This window comes from Diachasmimorpha longicaudata, chromosome 7 (assembly GCF_034640455.1).
Source record: "Diachasmimorpha longicaudata isolate KC_UGA_2023 chromosome 7, iyDiaLong2, whole genome shotgun sequence".
Classification (NCBI taxonomy): domain Eukaryota; kingdom Metazoa; phylum Arthropoda; class Insecta; order Hymenoptera; family Braconidae; genus Diachasmimorpha; species Diachasmimorpha longicaudata.
The window spans coordinates 3,292,634-3,313,571 of NC_087231.1; the positions used below are offsets into that span (position 1 = coordinate 3,292,634).

General features: G+C 36.0%; 3 protein-coding genes and 1 long non-coding RNA gene across 5 annotated transcripts; 2 read left to right on the forward strand and 2 right to left on the reverse strand.

The window, feature by feature from the left end:
• Positions 1–33: 33 nt before the first annotated feature.
• LOC135164667 (ABC transporter F family member 4-like) lies at positions 34–6,191 on the forward strand. Its single transcript, XM_064125241.1, has 4 exons — positions 34–195; positions 1,877–2,944; positions 3,838–4,090; positions 5,420–6,191. The coding sequence occupies exons 2-4, from the start codon at positions 1,889–1,891 to the stop codon at positions 5,554–5,556; spliced, it is 1,446 nt and encodes a 481-aa protein (XP_063981311.1). The 5' UTR covers positions 34–195; positions 1,877–1,888; the 3' UTR covers positions 5,557–6,191.
• On the reverse strand, positions 6,078–11,693 carry LOC135164655 (uncharacterized). 2 transcript variants are annotated; one of them, XM_064125220.1, is made up of 5 exons: positions 11,554–11,693; positions 11,308–11,452; positions 11,141–11,220; positions 7,142–9,298; positions 6,078–6,538 (listed from the first exon to the last, which is right to left on the reverse strand). In XM_064125220.1, exons 3-5 carry the CDS (start codon positions 11,216–11,218, stop codon positions 6,182–6,184), a joined length of 2,592 nt encoding a protein of 863 aa, XP_063981290.1. In that variant the 5' UTR covers positions 11,219–11,220; positions 11,308–11,452; positions 11,554–11,693; the 3' UTR covers positions 6,078–6,181. The 2 variants fall into 2 exon arrangements, with proteins under 2 accessions (XP_063981290.1, XP_063981289.1); XM_064125219.1 differs by having other exon boundaries at positions 11,141–11,224.
• Positions 11,694–11,847: 154 nt separating this feature from the next.
• On the forward strand, positions 11,848–16,041 carry LOC135164689 (uncharacterized). Its single transcript, XR_010299370.1, has 3 exons — positions 11,848–12,078; positions 12,141–12,730; positions 13,568–16,041. It is a non-coding gene; the product is annotated as an uncharacterized LOC135164689 (long non-coding RNA).
• On the reverse strand, positions 15,795–20,534 carry LOC135164662 (probable ATP-dependent RNA helicase DDX55 homolog). The gene is made up of 5 exons (XM_064125231.1): positions 20,215–20,534; positions 19,885–19,992; positions 18,515–18,784; positions 16,199–17,449; positions 15,795–16,103 (listed from the first exon to the last, which is right to left on the reverse strand). The coding sequence occupies exons 1-5, from the start codon at positions 20,335–20,337 to the stop codon at positions 16,065–16,067; spliced, it is 1,791 nt and encodes a 596-aa protein (XP_063981301.1). The 5' UTR covers positions 20,338–20,534; the 3' UTR covers positions 15,795–16,064.
• Between the last annotated feature and the right edge of the window lie 404 nt (positions 20,535–20,938).

A 20,938-nucleotide genomic window follows, 5' to 3' on the forward strand; every position in this document is an offset into this window, starting at 1 on the left:
ACTTGATCGGGTGAAAAGTTGAAAAAAAAAGTCGTTGAAGTAGTGTTGGAGAACAAAACATGGCCGTCACACAGTTGCCGCGTAGATTTATCCCGCGCAAACTTTAGGAGCACATTTTACATAAATATCGATAATAACTCCCAAACATATATACATCAAAGAAGGATTAATTAACACCATAAATTATCCTCAAAGGTTTGTCTGCAAATAATTATTTTGTCTGATGCATAATTTGGGTGAAATACATCATGAACTGAAGACTGTGAAACGTAATCATTTGCAAGAGATAATCATTCGTTTAATCTGTGTTAATCATCGACGAAAATGCAAACAACAGTGTCGGTTAATTGATCCCGAGATTTGTAACAAATTGATTAACCAGAAGGACTACTTCAGTTTTTAGGGATATGAAGTGTTGACGAGTTTTATTGAAAGAATGTTTTCGGTTGTTGGTTAAATGTGTGCGGAGGGCGACCGGCTTCGTCGAAGTAACGAGAAAATGTAAAAATTTCATGAAATACGATCCTCAGAGGGTCATTTGATAAACACAAAACCATAAAGTGTCTTGTCTTCTTGATTTTAAGTGTCGTTATCGCACTTGTTACAAATTGTACTTGTGTCATGACAAGTTTTTCTGGCGGAAGATGTTTATCCATACCAGGAAAATAATATTTTTGTTATGCATATGGCTAATTATAAATTTGTGGTTTTTTAGTTGAAAGACAAGCTAACTTGATATTCTTAATAGTTGAGTAAAATACTTATTGTCGGAGGATAAATTATAAAAATACTATTATGGAAATAATACGATTAAAATACCGATTATTATAAAAAAAATTGCACTAACAAGCAGGCGATCGAGGCTATTCGACAGAAGTGATGTGACCGATACTTTCCGGGTTATTTTTTTCATTCATTTCTACCAATTCGATTGGTAGCAGGCTTCCGAATGGATACGGACCAATTCGATTTCAAAAATGAAAAGGCAGATATTCGCAACGTGAGTTAGTGGTGATACTGACATTCGTGAGGGAATTTAAAAAGATATATTTAACTTATTATTAAGATAAACTTCAACGAAACAATAAATTTTGTAACAACCAGACAACCGATTCCGCTCATCCGACGTCTGTCTGATGTTCTCATATCATGAAAGCTAAGATCATATCAAATTTTAACTTGTTATTTCAATTTGTCATCAAATTTTTGAGTATAGAATACTGAAATATTACAAAACAAAAAAATGACAATATCTCGCGATTTTTGTACCAAAGGGTTTACATATTTTCATAGCTTTGTATGCTGCCTTCTGAGACGAGTATTTTTAAATGAAAAAAATTGAAATCTGTTGAGGGTTTGATGAGATATTTAAGGAAATACGTTCACGCAAAAGGTGTAATATCTCTGGAACCGTCTGGCCGATTGCGCCCAAAATGTGGATATTTCGATCGAGATAGATAGGACCTACTGAGACGAGTATTTTAAGAAAAAAATTTGAAATCCCTGCGGTAGTTTTTGAGATATTGAGATACAACAAAATTTATAAAAGTTACTATACCTCCGGAACTCCTGGACCGATCGAGCTGAAACTCAAACGATATTTTTTTACATATATAAACAACATCGTCCTTTTTTCGTGTTTCATAACATTTTATGTAACTTGCAATTGAAATTGGAGAATCGAAAAATCGGTCAAATGCAAGACCTCCATTCGGAAGCAAAAACATCAATGTATAAAAAGGGTACCTGTCAATGATTGAGAATTGTTTGGAATCCTCAAATATTCAACAAAACTACCTCCTGACAAAATTAGCCATTAGTCCTTTATTTTCTCGAAATAAACCTTTACTAATTTTTTTTTCAAATTATTCAATAGATATTCGACGACATGGTTGAGGATGAGACCATGGATGTTAAGGACCTGGAAAGTCCCAGTGCTTCACAACTAAAGGATCCAGAAGAGAAAATGGATGCGGAGGAGGTCAAGAAGCGCCCAAGGGACGACTCAGTGGAGGAAGAGGACGACGATCTCCCTCTGAAAAAAGCGAAAAAAGACGTGAGCCCGACGAAGAATATCGAGGCTACCAAAAAAGCCAATGGCACTTCTGAAGTTCAAGGTGAGAAGGAAGAGTCAGATAAGTTGGCGGAATCATCAAACAAGAAGTCCGATGAATCTGTTGATCCTGATGAACAAAAAAATGATGCATCTCCAGCAGGATTGGAAAAAGGAGAGGACAAATCTTCGGATGAACTGGAATCGCCAGAAAATACCAAGACAACAAAATCTAAATCTAAGGAGCCAGAAGTGGTGAATGGATTGGAAATGTCTGTTGAATGTGCCAGCGACAAGGATACCAGCTCTGAAAGTGAAGGTGAGAAGGAATCCAAACCTAGATCGAAGACGATCATTGTGAAGGCTAAACCCAATGATTCTGAACTAGAAGTGAGTGGTTCAGAGGAGGAAGAAAAAGAGAGTGGACCTGTTGAGAAAAAAAAGGAAGACGATAAAAAGGAGAAAAAGAAAGATAAAGAATCAGTAAAATCGAAGGGTAAAAAATTGGCAAAAGGAAAGGAAAAGGATTCTGATTCAGAGGAACATTCTGATGCATCATCTGAGGAAAAAATAGCTCCGAAATCGGCTAAAAAGATTGAGAAACGAGGACACCCAAAAAAATCAACGATAAAACCTGCTAACGATGATAAGAAGAAACGGGGACGGGGTAAGAAGAAGACGGAAGAATCTGACGAAGATCAGGATGAAGACGAGGAAGGATCAGATAATGCTGATGATAAATCAGGTAAAAATTCTGATGAGAAAAAGGCTAAAGCTGATGAAAGTGACGATTCTAAAAAATCAGGCTCTGAAGAAAGTGATGATGAGTCTGAAGATGAAAAAGGGGATTCAGATGGTAAAGGAAAGAAAAAGCGGAAGAAGAATGATGAGGTAATGTTTATTTTTTTTTAAGATTGAAGTGAAATTAATGTTATATGTCATAAATAGCAGTATGTTAACATGATGCAATCTCGTTTGATAGAACTTATACAAGATAACGTGTTTTAAAATCCTTAATTACTCGAAAAATTCATTTTTTAGGTCAAATTTTCACAAAAAAAAATTCAATAGAGTGATAAGAATTCTAATTTTCCGACCCTCTCCAGAATTGTTACTTTATCAGTAAAACGACTGTTGAAAAAGATTGAAAAAAGGAATTATCTCATCAAATATCACCAAATATTGAATCTTAAATTCATCATATGATCTATTATCGAACTATCTCTATTCTGGTCTATTAAACGAAGATTTAATAGACTCATTTTTCAATATTCGATTGAATATGCCCTCATTTCCGAGATAATTATTCGAATAACAGTGATGTTCCGCAATTTCCCATATTTGTATTACTAAAAAGATGATATTCGAAGTTCTACAGCAAAACAAATGCTAATTGAGCTCAAAATTTGTTTCATTTCATTGACAATTATTGTATAAAAATTTCAAGATTGAAAGAAACCATTTAATTGAGTAATTAACAAAAAAAAATATCGGTGGTAACATGTCATCTTGAAAGACATTTTCGTGCTCTTCGAATGCGCCAACGATGATATGGTAATTTAAAAACGAACAAAATTATTTCGGTCAATTTGAAGAGGGGAAAATTAAAAAACTATATTTTATTATCGATATTTTTCTCTCGAAGGAGCGGAAACCTATCCCACGAATGATTCGTGCTAATTAAAAATTTCGGTCATGAAAGCCCTGAGATTATTTTCTCATACTCTCGATAAACGCATTATTCAACTTAGAGACTCATTAATTTGTCAAATTTACTTTTTCAGAAGCCAGAAAATAACGCAAAGATAAAATCTCTGAAGAAGTACTTGAACGCGGCAGGAATTCGTGTTAAATCATTCGATGAGCTCTGGGCTGGCTGCAAATCTACTGCTGCACGTGTGAGACGTATGAAAGAGCTGCTGGAAAAACACGGCATCACGGGAAGGCCAACATTGGAAAGATGTAAGAAAGCTAAGGAGAGGATGGAGCGAGTTAAAGAACTGTCCCAGCTGGATCCTAAAAATATAATCTCTGAGGGTTTGTACATCTTATAATTATTAACATTTGGATCTAAGAATCGGTCCGATAATATTTTTCGGTAAACTAACTGTTTCAAATGGAAATTTTCCCGAAAAACCATATACAACGACAGTATTTCTGAGGAAATTGGAAAATTCAATAAGCAAAATGATTTAAATATATAATTACTGTAACTGTTGCATGGCAGCAGTTAGTAGATGGAACACAAAACAAAATACAAGAAGTACAAATAACATAATCATTCTAATGTTCAATGTAATTGACATTTTGACCTCAGAACATAGGACCGAGAAAACTGTGTTGAAAAGTCCCAGCAGTACAGTAAATTATCAAAAATTTACTCAGTTAGATTGAACACAACTACGACTTCGTACAAAATAGTTCTTGCATTTACCACTTTTTGAAGAAGCAAAAGAGAATTTTCGTGGATCTGCGATCGTTTGAGTTCAAAGATAGGGCCAGTAGCGATATTTTGTTGAAGAGTCACTTCTCAGAGGAGACTGGAACTGACAGTTCAACAGTATGGGGAGATAATCCTTAACACACTGGTTGCAAAAGGGACAGACGTGTCTCCCTTTACCAAGCCAGAGTTCAAATGAACAGGGACGAAAATGATATATGACAAAATGTGCATCGAGAAACCAAATCTACACTGAGAGGAATAACGCGTGAAAATCAAAGAAATATTTCTTCCAAGAGTATCAAAACAATATTTTCCTAAATCAATGCAAATTCGTTTGCTTCGATTTATTGTTAGCCCTTTCGAAAAATTTATTCCCTTAAAATACCCCAAACACCGTCAAAATAAAAAATCATTCATTTGTTTCTAAAAAATATTTCTTTGCCACTATTCAACAAAATATTTTTTTGATTCACTCATTTTTTTTTGCTCAGTGTATCAAACATCGGGAATAGAATGAGAGTACTTTACACTGGATTTTTCCTTTTAACTGGAAACATTGTAATCGTGATGTGCTCTTTTTCATTGGAAATGCTTAGCCATGGGAACTACTTTCTAAAAATTGTTTTTAAAAATTGTCTGTACGTGTGGGAGTATGTGTGCGCACACTTGTGGTCATTTATCTAGAACTGGCGTTATTACTCTAGAGCAGTGGACACAACTACGCCGATTAAACGAAAGAAGAAAATTCTCGGGGAGAAATTTTTCATGCGGAAATTTGTGGAACAATATTTTTTTCCTGGAATAATCGGAGAAATTCCATCGGGGAAATTTTATCCAGAAAATTTCCTAGGAGGACAAACTAGCCAATTTTCTCCAAATTTTACATGTCATAAACTGCTTCTCATGATGAAATTTTCTTGCAGGACGTGTCACTCGCTCGAGGACAGCTAAAACACCGAGAAAACGGAGTCCCTCCCCACAGTCATCATCGTCCTCAATCACACCAGATAAAGACCTTCGCAAAAGAATAAAAAATGTTATAGATAGCGACTCAGAGTGAGATAGTATGAGGATTCCAAGCACCTCCGCCTTCTTACAAGGAAATACTCACTCCTGATATATGTCCACCATGTAGTCATTAAGATTGCTAGAGTAATTTATTTTAATTTCGGTAGCGAAGTGGGTAAATGTCATTGAAACAATTATACCATTTTTGTTATTTATGCATTCATCGGAGAAACAAGTGTTAACAGTCGAATATATCCTGAATTTTTTCTTTAATCCAGAAAATACTCGAGAGGTAGTACTTTGACTCGTTTATCAACAATTTATCTCTTACCGAGATAAGTGCATAATTGACAACAATGTTGTACTGCACATTAACCATTTCCTTACTGAATTCGTTTCTTGTTTCTTTACTCTCAATTATTATAAATACTGGGCGTTGAAAATTGAAAAATATATTTTTCCTATCTCTGAATTGTAAATGAGAGTAGTCTATTTCTCATTAAACATTCGTGTTTAAATGTTGCTAAAGTAAATGAATGTTTAACATTACAATGACTGGACATTGTTTGTAAATTGTTTTCAACGTTGGTGATAAAAGTACTTTATTCTATAATTATATTTAATAATCATGTATCAATACAAAATTCTTGAAATACAGTCTTCATATATTTTTTTTTTCAAAATTTACTTAGAAATGTTGTGATGCATTCTTTACTGCAGAATGGTTTGTTCTCTTTGATAGCCATTCTACCATTTAGAAGACTTTTTTTGCAATTTGCACAGCAAAAGCACTCCTCGGAGGCGTGGAAATCCAAATTTTTCACAGCAACGCCCTGTTGATGAGCAGCGATTACTTTCTGACATGCAGAACAAGTTTTCGCGTAAGTCTTTTGGTAACATGGAAGACACAGTGGTCGATCACTCTCGGAGATGTATTGTTTACCAGCGAGGGGCTCATCACAATCCCAACAGCAGAAATGTTTCACGTGGTAGTTGTGACCCTCTGCTATCGTATATTCCCTCACGAATATCAACTGGAAAAAAATTGTAGGAATTAAAGACTCGGATAGAAGTTTGAACATTCTCTTCTCTTCTCCCCTTGAACAACCCCTAATTTCACTTATCTGTACGTGAACTGTTGGAGGGAGGGAAATAAAGAACATGTCCAATGGCCATAACGACTAGTTTTGGATGATTCCATCAACTTTTCTCAATAAGTGAACTTTCTATTTTTTGTTTGTATTTTAAAAAATTTCTGATAATTCATTATTAAGAATCAAACTCTGACCGGGAAATTTGTATAAAAAAATTGTTGTAAAATTGTTGTAAAATCTTGAGGACCTTATGGTCATAAGGGACAAATGAAAGCTCTCGTGTTTAACTAGGAAAGTAGAGAAGAATTTTACGGAAGAAAATATAACCAAAGTACTTTGTTATTCTCAAAGAATATTTATGAATCTAATAGGAAAAGTAGATATCCCCTGTTAAATGATTAATATCTAAAATGTCTGTATTGTATGTTCGGAACACCCTAACAATTAGGGGGAGGAACGAAAAAAAATCACAATTCCCACCCCAAATATGCCCTTTCACTTCTAAATATTCGCCTCTCCCCTACCAAATTCTCCAGAACTCACCTCATCACAGGCAAAGCACCTGGGTATCTCCAGAAGTCCGGCGAAATCTCTACCACAGTACAATTTCCCTTTGTGATAAAAGTAAACAAGATCCACAAGAAGTTCGTCACAAACTGAGCAAACAAAACATCCCGGATGCCAAGCTGCATCCTTCGCCTGCTCAGCAGTTACAATGACATCACCAAGAACAATATCTTCTTTACATTGATGGCACTTTTGTTTGGCTGGATAAATTTTCATATTCTCCAATTCCGAACCCAAGTAATTAACCAGAGGATTTTCCATTGTTCGGATAGTTCCAACAGTTCCCTCAGGAAATACTGGATTATTCTGGCTCATCGAATGAGCAATACTCGAATTGACACTTCCATATGGAAGCAATTGTGATGCAATAGGCTTTGTATTGTTCTCAGTAGATCTAGGATCTCTCAGGGGAACTCCACCGTCCAAACCTTTCCTGGGATTTTGATGTTGGACGTCAGCAGAGTCGTCTTTCTCTCCATATTTCGAAGACAATTTTTCTCTAATATAAGAAAGTCCTTTTTCGTCCAAAGTACTTGCAATTATATCGTTAGAGTGAATTGAACTAGGAGGTAAAAGTGCTTCTGACAGCATCTGATCCGCCAACGCTGAATTATCCTCCTCCGATGATGGCTGTCCAGTGAATTTATCCAATTTTTTCGCCCACTGATGAGACCTCAGAGGTTTATTATCACTCACAGCGTAATCAATTTTTACACCTCCAGTTCTCTGATATTGTGGGTAGCAAGGAAGACTGTTGGTGATTCCGGGAGTTTCACTGTACAAATTCGATTGAGCGAAGTGTAATGCCGGATTTATGGGGCCATTCAGAGCATCTGAATGTCCAGCTGTACCTGTGCAGACACCACCAATCTCAGTTTCGGGAGGAGCTGGAGAATAATTTCGTCCTTGTGGAAGACCATTGAGAGTTGGAAAGTTTATCGCAGGATTTTCAACCCCAGGAACAGACGTGGATTGTACCACTTGTTGATTTATTTTACCATCTCCCAAAATGGTGTTGTGATGGTATCTGCCCAGTCTTGAAGCTTCGCTGGAGATCTGGTCAAACGCAGGATTCGGGAGGAACTCGCGTTTACTTGATGCAGCTGCTGGAGCACTGGGTACAGATGAAGGACTCCTGTCTCGTGATGAATGTAATCCTTGACCATCGTCAGGTATATGACCGGTGTTGGACATTTCAGGAGGTCCAGGAAAGGACCCAAAGACATCGTGAGATTCAGGATAAGCCAAAGGAACATTTTCATCCTGTGGAATTCTACTGACAGTCGAGAAATTCACAGCAGGATGAGGAGTTCTGGTGACATTTGTGGACTGAGCCAACTGATGATCAGCTTTGACATCTCCCAAAATGTGATGGTACCTTCCCAGTCTTGATGGTTCGCTGGAGATCTGCTCGACGACAGGATTCGTGAGGAATTCACGTTTACTCGGCACCAGAGCTGGATCCCTAATTATTGGACTCCGGTCTCGAGGCAAATGCGATCCTTGATCGTATTTTTTTGTTACAAAACTACTTGGAGTCCGCAGGTTCGGGGAATTCCCCTGGAACGCTGTAGGTTTGTGTTTGGGACTGAAGCATTCAGATGCATTGGCTGGTGTCATCAGGGCACGATCAAACGGACGAGCTGTTACGAACTTTGATACTCTCCCTTGTCCCACGTATTTTTTCAAATTCTCCAAGTACTTTTCGAACTGCTTTCTCTCGGAATCTGTCAGCTCGTCGCACACTTTGTGATCAATGTCATGAAGAGGCAATTGTTTCTGGAGTTGTTGCTTTCTCAATGCAGCACCCGCTGTTCCCTTTATTGGTAATTTATCCTCGGGCAAGGCCTTCATGTAATCGATGGCTAGTTCTTTCGATGCGTCTGGTGGTGCCCATTCGTACATTTCCTCGTCTGATTGTCTCTTGAGAATTATCGATTTCTTTTTTGGTACTCCACTTGGTCCGAAGAGTAAATCGAATTGAGGAAAATCTTCGTCTGGCACATCATGATCGTCTCTACTGCATTTGCAATTTTTACAAATCTTTCGCCAGAAGTGGAGATCCAATCCGGGACAAGAAGTTGTGCATTTTATACATGGAGCACCGGCGCCTACTTCGTGTGCCAAACGCGGCTGAAATTTGTAAATGACAGTAATTAATATGTTGTATTTGCGATCAGTAATATCGCTGTAGTTTTATTATGTAACTTTTATTTAACAGGTATGTCAAGTAATAGCTGCTATAGTTTTTTTTCTCAAAAAAAATGCTGAATCAGTGGCAAAATGAGCCATAAAAACATTTCACAAGGTCTGATGAAATTTATAAATATTTAGCTTCTTCAAGGAGAAACAGCTAAAAGTTTCCAAAATTCATCATTTTGGAGTTTATAAAGTCAAAGGCTCTTCAGTTCGACATTACGACATGTTGACAGATGAAAAAATTTAAAAGAAAATTTGTGGACATCCCCTTTGGAATCTATTGAAATTTCTATGGAAAATTTATCTGTAATTAATGTGAAAAGTTTCAATCAAAAATTCATTGGATGTGGAAGATTCATAAACTTTTTTTCTTCGTAATTTTTATATGCTTACATTATAATAAAAAATGAAAATATAGCAAATGATTCTAATCAATGATTTTACTCCAAATATTATTATTTTTTTTAACTTAAAAAAATTGTTTGTTAACGATCTTTTTGAATAAAGAAGGAAACTACGAAAATTTTGATCGACCAGAAATCTCTATAATGGAAATATTTAATAAAAAATATTTTCTAGAAGAAATCAGCGAAGTGCCATTTTTTAAATAATTTATTCTGTCCCTCAACGTGCACTTCTCCCATTTTTATTTCCATGTTTCAATTAAAAAAAGTAAGAAACCGCAAAAAAATCGACGAAAAGTTTATAACATGGAATTACTGTAGGAAATACGTGAGGAAACGTGACAGAACTGCCAAGTTTTCAACAGAATCAATGAAAAACTAATAAAATATCCAATAGAAATCGAATAAAAATTTAATCAAACGATCTATTAAATTCTGCTATATGTTTGCCACTTGATTTTATTTGTTGACGTGTCCAACGTCCTTCTCTACACCGACCGCAATGAACGAATGAGTTTCAACGTCGTTCAAGATAAAACATTAAAATGCTCTTTCCCAAAGAACGATGACGTGATCATCGAAAGATCGCACGTTTTTCCTTATTCTCCAAACAAGTCTCTATTGACTACATTCCACGGTTTATGTTCCGAACCGGCAGAATGTTTTATTTTTAAAATTACAAATTTTCCCCATATTATTAAAAAATTTCGAACAACAAATTTCTTTCCTTCACTGTCCAATTCTGTCCCTCAACTCATAAATAAAGTTAAAATGACGTTTCATGTGTATGGGAAGAAAGAAAATGTAGCAGTTGAAGACGACGTGAAAGATCAATTTCACAGTCATAACAATTTAACAATTTAATTTTCCAAATTTTTCCACACGTTTTGTGACTACAACCAACGAGGGCACCCAAATGGCCAACTCATGGGTCCCTGTCCTGACTAGAATCTGCAGAAAAGTAAAAAAAAATATCAATCCCATTTTTTATAAACATATTCCTACCACCTCCAACGTTGAATATTTTCCAACAGAAACAGATTAACAATCCTATCCTACCATTCCACTTTGGGATGTTGACCCCCAAAGAAGAATAATAATTCAGTTCTCATGCAATCGTCGAGCCAATAGTCTTTCACCTCCTAATCATCAGAAATTAGTCATGTATCAATAAACGTCAATAAATATCGTCATTAATAATTATTCCATTGACCAGCATTTCAGTCTTTATCACTGCAAACCTATAAAAAAACTCCTGAGGTGAAATAGATTTAGCTTCAGATCAACTTGGTGGTAACAGTTTATCACAAATTCATGAACAGACATCTCCTTGAAATGAATTTATTCTGTCAAATGAACATTAACAACTTACTTTACGTTTGCGATTCTCCAGCTCCAGCAGCCACTTCGGACGATTTCCCTCTTGCTCCGTCTGCGGATTATGACCCATCGCTAGCTACCAAAAACTTTCCATCAATATCCAACTGCTTCAATGATCACCAAATCAGATTGTTATATTTAATCAGTTCATTCACTCACTTTGAGTTCATTCAACGTGACTATCTCACAACGAAATACAACTGCTGACTGTTCAGAAGTCTCAGAACTGAGACTGACTGCTACTGCTGGTCTCCTCTCTCCTTCAGTATGACAAAGACTGAGTCACTGGTCTCCCCACTCTGATCTGTTGAGTCAGACAAAATAATGTGTGTGTAATCTAAGAACGTAATTCAATCGGTTTACGCAGATATTTCCGTGTGATGTCAATGTCCCGATGAAATCTACCTCATATCGATCAAGAGGATTCAGAAAAATAATGATGATCGACGTGTTCAGGACAGAATTAAATGACACAGGTCAGTCATGTTTTCCAGATAATTCCTCGAAGTGAATGTACAAAGGACCATGTGCCGAGGGGCGATGTGATGGTATGGGGGGCCCCTCGTTGAGTGCAAGTAACATAGAAAAATAAAGACAGACGACTGAAGAAGAGAGACGTAGTCGACCCCTTCCATACACTCCCAGAGGCAATTGGCCTCTGCCGCAGTTCAAGGGTTTCGCCAAGGATCTTTAAGGATGTACAAGTATTACAAAAAAAATTTGTTTAACAAAATCCCTTTCAAGACTTCTGAAGGGGGGTCAAACCTTTATTTTAAGTGCGATTTCAACCCTAGTCTCCCGATATTTCATTTCGAAAAGCCAATTCCGAAACATAAATTGTAACACGCAATTTCCATAAGAGCAGCGCCCTCACATCTTCAATCTCATTTTTGGTGGTATTAGAGCATTTGTTGACATGGGAAACCATATGTAAGTTTGTTCGTTATGCTTTCAACAATTTTTCAGAATATTAAAAAATATCTGTTTCCCAGGAAATAAGTGAATAACATTGACTTGACAATCCTCCGATTTGACCGGTGGCCATATTGAATGGCTTGAATCCGATGGCTCCAGTGCTTTGGCAATATGGCATTCTCTCACACTTTGCAACGTCTTTCGTTTGCGGAATGTTTCACATATTTAAATCAACAATTTATTTATAAACAATAACAGTTTTACGAATTTTTGTGACGTCTATCACCCTTCGACCCCATCTTCTTGAAATTCTTTTCCAGTGGCACTTTCTGAAAAGCCTTTTTCGATCGATTTTTGCCAAACGCTCGTTCCGTCTCTCCTCACTTGACATAAGTCATCAATCTTCGTGGTTGTCATCAAATTGGCACCTCACAAAAATGTAAGATGAGGTTATGAGAGACTCATGGGTCAATCATATCAACAACATGCAGCGTTGTCACCTCTTCATCGTACCATAGCCCGGAGAGTCAAGTAAAAACAATTAATGAAAATATTTTGCAATAATTCTTCAGAATTTTTGCGACAATGTTTTTTACTCGTTATAAAAAAATCAACAATAATGAATAATGATGAACACACGGTTTATTGAAGATGCCAACCAAAAAAGGTCATTTGATGTAACTACTTGATAATCCTTAAGGAGGAAGCCTGCTTTAGAGGCTTCAAAAAATCGATTTTTTTTTGCGTAAATCACTTCCTAAACTATCCAAGAATGTCTCCAAAATTTCAGAACAAAATTCGGATTATTTCCGGAGATACAGATGAAATAGTGAGCAAGCGTTGAGCAGGTATACGAGCATCACGAAAACTTTGACACGCGATTTCTCGGATTTGCATTTTTATGATTTTTTCAAATTGCTGGGCAAGATAGGAAAAAAAGTAAACGTCCTATCGAAACGAATCAAAATGCGTTGAATTTGGAATTAAATTCTCTTCAAGGTGAACCTAACATATCTTAAGAAAGTTAACATTAATCCGGTTTTTAAACGATTTAAAGTAAATTTTTTTTTTCTAAAAATGCATTTTTTTTTCAATCTGCGAAAAATTGTTGAATTTTTCACTTTTTGTTGAATTTTCTTGGTTCACCTAGGAATTGCACTATTGAAAATTAAAAATTTCTTTTGTTTTTTTGTTTCACATGAAAATTGCGACCTGCATCTTGCCTGGCACACAGAAATGCACACTCGTGGCGCCTCAGTAAATTTCTTTAAACATGAAGAATATCTAATGTATAATAATAAAAAAATTTGAGAAGACTCTTCAAATATATAAGAATAAATCCTAAGAGTTTCATTTCAATCAGACATTTCTTTCCTTTCCAAAAAAATCCTTGAAAATATAGATTTTTCGAAGCCTCTAAAGCAGGCTCCCCCCTTAAGGGATTATCTCCACTTGCAATTTTGAAAAATCGAACTTGTTTTTTTCACATATTTTGACTGTACAGATATTTGAAACTACTGTCCAGAAATTTCACATTGATCCAGAGAATCGCTTCGGACAATTTATTGTATTTGTAAGGACATCTCCCAGCGTTTGTCACTAGGTGCAGCGCAGTGTAAATGGTTCCCAAAACTTTAACCGAGTTCTTCTGCAAAGGGTATTTTCACCGATCATCACCTACTCATCGATTAATAATCAACCGAACGTTGATCAAGTGCTCAAGTCGATGTCCAATCAACTAACCATGGAGTTGTCCTCCAGCTTATCCTGGCGATCTGCCAGGACCGAAGATCTGTCATCTCCTCTTTGCTGGAGAAAGAAGTGAAGACTTCGATTGACTCATCTTCACCTCATAATAAGTGTTTTTACGATGAAAAGTCTGCTCAACATGTTAAAGAAACCCAAGCACTTGAGAAAGCAAACACGGAAATTAAGGCATCCGATGAACCAAAGACTTCCCTTCAACATCATCGCAGGAAAAATGGAAGACTCCGGAGGCCCTGAGGAGGACCTTGATCACTTGGCTCTGGCTCCGCCCTGTCCCTGATGGACCGATTCAGTTTCATTCAGATCCCCATAGATCGGAATTGAACTCCACTCGAATGGTAATCGAGATACTGAACTACTGGATGTTATAATCGACGAATCCATCAGCGGAAATATGATAATCGTTGAATAGAGCTGCTAGCAGCATTACAATGCGAAGGTTACCACCCACCGTATAGCATCAGCCTATTTCTTCAGAATGTGAATCGTAAAGTTCTCTTATATATATCGATTCCTTCCTGAATTCCTCTGTATTAAACGTTTAAATCTTGAAAATTGATAATTATATGTAGTGCATATGATATAATTTTGTGTATAGTTTTTTTACCAGAATAAACCAAAGGGTTTAGATGCATTAAATAGAAAAATTTTGTTATTATTGAAAAGAGCAAAAACAATACGATCACAGTACAGACCTATATAAGTCTATATTAATACTATGAGGTAATTGTTTGCTGGAGAGGTCCTCTGTGTGGTCTTACGATAAAAACTCCAGTTTATGTTTATTCACTAATATAAAGAAATCTTTGTTAATGCAAAGAAAGAAACCATGATGACGATCCTTTGGTTTTTGAGATTTCAAGATCGTTTGTCAGTTCGTCGACTGCTCTCGAAGTGTGACCACATAATCATAAAATCAAACTGCTCTTACTTATATCGTCTATTGTTCATTAACCTGGTTTCCAATTAAAATCTAATAGTTATATTCCAGAGAAATCAATTTTGTTTTAAAATTAGAGGAACTGAGGAAGCGAGATACTGTTCGCAAGACCGTTTATTTTAGACGTGAGACTGAGAATTTATAGAGGTGTTCAAAGTTGGAGGGATTTGGAACTGAGGATAAGGGAGAGTTCCTCTAAGGAACATAAGTCTCCAGACAAATGCCGGAAATGAGGAAATTGAAGAGTGGGAGTTTTGAGAGCGTCAAAATATCTGTGGTCCATCTAAGTATTCGAAACTAAGGAGAATGCGGACTTATTTAGTCAGGATTGGGAATACGTTTGAGGACTTGAAGGATTTTTGCATACGGGGAATGCATAAAGACATCAGGAGGGTATACAACAATTAAAAAAAAAATGGAAACCTCGTCTGTCGAGCTCAGACAAATGGAGCTACACTAATTGCGCTGCATCGCCCTGAAAAATTAACTGGAAACGCGAAACATCTAGCTTAACGAATGGTCGACCGCCTACAGCACCAGCAACACGTCAGGTATCAACATCTCGCAAGTGAGACATTGACAATGTACAATTTTTAAAGATACAGCTAAAATTATAATTTCCGATGCAATCAAGACATCGAAAGGCCCCAGTTGTCAGCCGGAATAGATATTACCAACTCTCGAATCCAATTCCAAGCTGTGTCACACCCACCATTGAAAAATAAATACAGATAACATCTCCCTTCAGATGTGTTGAGAAATAGCTCTTCATCACCACTGAAAATGCCCATAAGTCTGCAACTTCTCAAACTATGAGTCATTGGATCAAAAATACGTCAGACAGAACTGGTGTTGATACCAAGGAGTGCATTTAGCACGCGTCATGCAGATGTATCAAAAGCTTTTTTCCGGGATGTCGACGTGTCTTTAACCAGAAAAATTGGGGATCGATCCGAAAAATCGCACGTTTTTGATAAATTTTATAAAAAACTAATTCAAACCGCAGAAGACATATTCGCCCGCATTACACTTGAATGAGATTATTAATATATTATCTACTTTGTATTAATTACACGATAATATGATGATTTCAACTAGAATTCTTACAAATAAAAACATCCACATGTAATCATCGAGATCGAGATGCGAAATATAATTAACTGCCATAATTATATAAACAAATCGGTCAATTACTCTAACGCGATCTAATTATCTACGCGCGCGTTTTATTCGATTGTTTTAAAAAATTACAAAAAATAATTTTCATGTAATAACAAAATAGAGAAAAACTATCTTACACCCCAAACTGTGCATCAAACTCCTCCTGTGATATCTGCAAAGTATAAAATTTACGAATTTAATCAATTAGGAAAATACTGTAATCTTATCGTCTTTCGACTGAACAAATAAACTCAACATAAAGATTACCTTCTTCTTCTTAAATTTTTTTATCAAGGCTATGTCCCTCGCAAGCTCCTCGATATCCTCCTCCGTAGCTTTTCTCTTTTTCTTAACAGGTTTTGCATTACCAGCCTCAATTCTTTTATTTCTCTTCTCCCTTTTTTTACCTTTTTTCTCCTGCCTCTCGAGTTTTTTCTTCTTCGCCTCAGACCAAGGCTCAGTCTGTTTTCCCCTGCGTTTATCCTTGCTCGGCCAGATTCCAGTATCAAGATAAATATTGAGTTTTTCAATGCGTTTTTGCTCCCGCTGCTTATCTTTGTAAGCTATCTTATTAATGTCTACATCGGCATCCTGAAAATCCGTAACATCGCGCCCCTTCAACTCCGGCATTTTTGGTAAATGGAGAAGTCCAAAAGACATGGCAACACTTCCCAAATGTAGATCTTTCAATCGTAAAATCAAATTGCACTCGTGTTTGTTGTAAGATTGAATGTACGATACGAATGCACGATTTGCTTTATCAAACAGGAGACGATCCTTTGTCTGCATATTTCTCATGCATTTCAGGCACTTCTCGACGAAATTTTCATCGACTTTGACGATAATTTCTCCCATTTCGACCTTTTGATTTCGTTTGATAAAATCAATGTATGCGTCCTCAGTCTGTAGAAGAAATAGCAGAGCATTGCCTTCGTGACCGATGCGAGCAGTTCTTCCACAACGATGAACAAAGCTGCTGGCTGTTGCTGGTGGATCATACTGGAGAACCCAGTCGACCTCTGGTATATCAATTCCACGTGCCATTACATCCGTACAAACTAGAATACCGCTATCTATCTGACGAAATTCATCGAATATCTTGTGCCGTTTTCCCTTCATTTTTCCATGAAGTGCCAGAACTTTAGCTGAAGGCAACATCGCGTCCACGACGTGACTGAAATAATCAACGCATGCACATGTTGAGAAAAAGATCATGTACTTCAGATTTGTGCCTTTGGAGTTTATGAAATGAATGAGTGATGCTATCTTTCCCTCGGCATTGACGATTGTGTAGTAGTTGCTGAGTAATAGAGGAGTTGAGACACTTGATTTCTCTTTGATGGATACGAGAGTTGGATTTCTCAAACCAGCTCGTATCAACTGCTGGACTTCCTTCGTTTGGGTGGCTGAGAATAAGCCGGTTCTTCTCAATCTTGGTAAGTAACTGAATATTGAGTTTAGGGTTGTGGAGAAGCCGAGGTCTAGAAGTCGATCTGCTTCATCTAAAACCAGAAATTCCTGAAACAGAAATATATTTATTGGTATTGAGTGTTTACAGATGTTGAAAATGAAGAGTAAATTATATAAAAAGTTCAGGAGGTTTTTGGTCCATTCGAAAGGGTCAGTTATTGCATTTCCATTTTTTGCTTTTGCTTTTATTTTTTTTTCAATAATTCAATTCTCTCTCAGTTCTAGTTCATTTTTCTTTAGTTCTTTTTTCTTTTATTATTTTAAATTTCTCAAATGTGACGGTTAGGCAATACGTGGGAGACTTAAAAATACACAGAATCATTTATTATGTCAAAATTTGGCAGAGTAATTTTTCTTAAATTTTTCTTGCCACAAGTTTTCAGACTTTATATAAAATAAATAGATAATTGTAAACATTTCGAGTGAGAATATTATCGAGTGAGAAATGACTGGTCATTGTTCTTGTGACACTTCCGAAAAATATATAAAACCATCAGTTCTTTTTGCTTCTGAATGGAAGTTGTGTATTTGACCAATTTTTCGATTGTTTAAGGTCAATTGCACATTGTCTGGAATGTTATGAAATGCGAAAAAAAATGTGTTTTGTATATCTGTGTTTTGAAGGATAATTTTGAGAAAATTGTACAAAAGTACGATAATATTTGTAGCGAAAAATCCGTATTTCAGTTCGACGGGTCGTTTCCGTTCGATCGGCCCAGTAGTTCCTAAGATATAGCAACTTTTGTAAATTTCGTTTTTCCTCAATATCTCCAAAATTACTGCAAGGATTTCATTTTTTTGAAAATACTCGTCTCAATGGGCCCTATCTATATCGATCGGAATATCCACATTTTCACTGTTCAATGTCGTTCTTGGTAAACTTTTGCAAACATTCCCTAAATTTCTCCAAAATTTTTTTTAAAAAACTCAAAAAATGTGTATTTTTTTGCGGCGATCTGATCCAGTTCTTCCCAGAAATTTACAAAAAATGTAAAAAATTAGAAAATGTTGGCAACAAGTCCTTAAATGAAAGCTCTGATGTTCTTTTGCAAAGGTTTCACGGAAAAGTATTTTCTAAAAATTGCATAGAACAATTACAGCAGTCAAGTTTACCAGTGATTTAACGCTCCCAACTAGATTGACATCTTTACAATTGGTGAGTACATCGTCCAGTCTTCCAGGCGTTGCTACGATGACATTAACTCCCTTCTTTAACCTCGTTATGTCTTCCTTTAGAGTAGTACCACCGACCAAAAGCACCTGCTTTAATTTTGTTTTTTCCAGAAATTTTTCTAAAACTTCGCTGATCTGCGTGGCCAGTTCTCTGGTTGGAGATATGATAATCCCTCCAATTTCAATTTTCTTCCATGCTTCTTCTCTCCTCTGAAATTCAAAAATATCATGTATTGTTTTTTGTCTTCTCATAACTAAGAAATAGGGTCCGATAATATGACCGAACAGATGACAAAATAGAGAATTATATTATGATTATTTGACCAGGATGGTAATAATTTTAGCTTTATCAGACAGATGACTTGATCAATGTTCAGTCTTGCTGATAATTAAGCCAGTAATTATGGATGAAAGGATGATAAATAGCACCAAAGTAGCTCTACCCTCTGATCGGTATTTTACAGAACGCATACGCTGCTTTTGAATATTTTCTATTGAGAATGCTTGATATGTGTGGACAAAAATGAATCGTCTGTCTATAGCTGTTTTCAGTCTATCTCAGTATGTCATAGTTTTTATAGTTCTTCTCTGAACAGCACCGAAATGTTTAGAATGTTTTTAATAAATAGAGCCAGAGAAGAAACAGAAAGGAATGAATGAACAAGGGCCTTTTGTCAAATGGGTCTAGAGTGTCAAATCTTTGGTCACTGAGAGTCAGTTGATCTGGAGACATCATATGAGAAAGATATACCTTCTGCGTGCGATAATAAAGAAGTAAAGTTAATAGTTAAATCGTTTTTATATTATTGAGACAATCCCTATCCATAATCCAATATTTTCAGTTTCCAGATTTTTCAACTAATTGCATGCGTAAAATTCGAAAAAATTCGTACATAGTCAGTATTATCTAAATTAAATCTTGGAAAGTATATGATACGTAGTGTTGACCAGTTGATCAAGTTAATATTCCATTCAACTCACCCTGGAATATATATGTTACTATAATTTAGCCCCTAACTGGACTCAATCTCTTCCCATAGAACAAAACAAAATTTGCAAATCGCTCGATTTTTTAAAATGAAATATCCTCTGTTAAGCTCTTTTTCTGTTAACTTCAGAGTCATAAACTTTCATATAAAATGCATTTGAAAGACTGGAATTTAAAAATCTAAATCGTATTAGAAAATAAGGACAAACAAAGTAAAATATCTAGGCTAACATTGATGATAGTGTAAATAATTCATTACATGAGCTCAGTCACATTTAATGAATTAAAAATCCGCCAAGAAATAAACATAATTATGCAATACCTGTAAAAGCTCTAATAAGGTGACAACGAAGGCAAGAGTCTTGCCACTTCCAGTCACTGCTTCTGCAGCAACATCTTTTCCGTTCAGTAAAATGGGGATACATGCTGCCTGCAAATGATAAAATGGATTTAACAAATTGATAATAATTAATTAATGATACTGAATTAATTAATAGTTAATTTACTGATTTTTATGACAAATTATTTTGAGGTTATCTTTCGTTTCATCAAATTTATGAGTTGGATATTAAAATGGTAATTGCACTCTGGTCTTAGGAGAAGAAAAATTTGCTAATTGAAACATAGAATGGTTAGATATTAATGGATTTACTTGAATTGGCGTTGGAGAGATGAATTTCAGTTCCTTGAGTGTTGTTAGGATAGGATCACTCAGTTTAACTTGCAAATCTGTCCACTTTTGTTGCTCCATGTTATTTCTATTATTTGTTGTCATCTTTGAGCAATATTCATGCTGTCCATGTCTATCAACTGAGGAGAGAGGTTATGTTGGTTATGATGTTGACGTTCACCCACGTGTGCGTTAATTGGAAGGCGGGGGCAGCCATGATGTTTTTTCCTGACATTTTTTGGCTGTCGAATGGAGCATTGTAATTGGTCGTTTTTTGCATTTCTTAATTGTCATTGGGAATTATTTAGTATGGTCTGAAACGCAAAAATAGGAAATTGAAAGGTCATGTTGGTGTCTACAATTCTTTCGCAAAAATAGAAAATCGGCAATATATCGGAAATTTTGGGAGAACGAGTATAAAGCTTTTGATTGGCCTACATAGGGGCATCAAAACGAACATTTTGGAGAAAAAAATTATAAATCGGCCGATTAATCTTGGATGTATTTGCAAAAACTATTGAAAGAGAAATAATTTTTTTCTCCAAAAATATTTGGCGAATCGAGCTGTTCTTATGCACAGAGCTTAAGATTTGTGATCTGGGAAAATTTAGAATTGTTAAAAAAATTTGTTTAGTCAATTTGCATCGATGCACCGATTACAATGCTTCTGTTGGGAGATGAACAGGAGAATAAAATTGAAAAAAGG

What these genes read in the sequence shown, in the direction of transcription:
- LOC135164667 (XM_064125241.1), top strand. Translation starts at nt 1,889, where the DNA reads ATGGTTGAGGATGAGACCATGGATGTTAAGGACCTGGAAAGTCCCAGT. An exon ending in AGCGGAAGAAGAATGATGAG is followed by an intron (nt 2,945 to 3,837) that starts GTAATGTTTATT and finishes TTACTTTTTCAG; the next exon opens with AAGCCAGAAAATAACGCAAA. An exon ending in TAAAAATATAATCTCTGAGG is followed by an intron (nt 4,091 to 5,419) that starts GTTTGTACATCT and finishes ATTTTCTTGCAG; the next exon opens with GACGTGTCACTCGCTCGAGG.
- LOC135164655 (XM_064125220.1), bottom strand. Translation starts at nt 11,218, where the DNA reads ATGGGTCATAATCCGCAGACGGAGCAAGAGGGAAATCGTCCGAAGTGG. An exon ending in TGGAGAATCGCAAACGTAAA is followed by an intron (nt 9,299 to 11,140) that starts GTAAGTTGTTAA and finishes TACAAATTTCAG; the next exon opens with CCGCGTTTGGCACACGAAGT. An exon ending in GGTGCTTTGCCTGTGATGAG is followed by an intron (nt 6,539 to 7,141) that starts GTGAGTTCTGGA and finishes ATTTTTTTCCAG; the next exon opens with TTGATATTCGTGAGGGAATA.
- LOC135164662 (XM_064125231.1), bottom strand. Translation starts at nt 20,337, where the DNA reads ATGACAACAAATAATAGAAATAACATGGAGCAACAAAAGTGGACAGAT. An exon ending in CCTTATTAGAGCTTTTACAG is followed by an intron (nt 18,785 to 19,884) that starts GTATTGCATAAT and finishes TTTGAATTTCAG; the next exon opens with AGGAGAGAAGAAGCATGGAA. An exon ending in TTGGGAGCGTTAAATCACTG is followed by an intron (nt 17,450 to 18,514) that starts GTAAACTTGACT and finishes TTTCTGTTTCAG; the next exon opens with GAATTTCTGGTTTTAGATGA.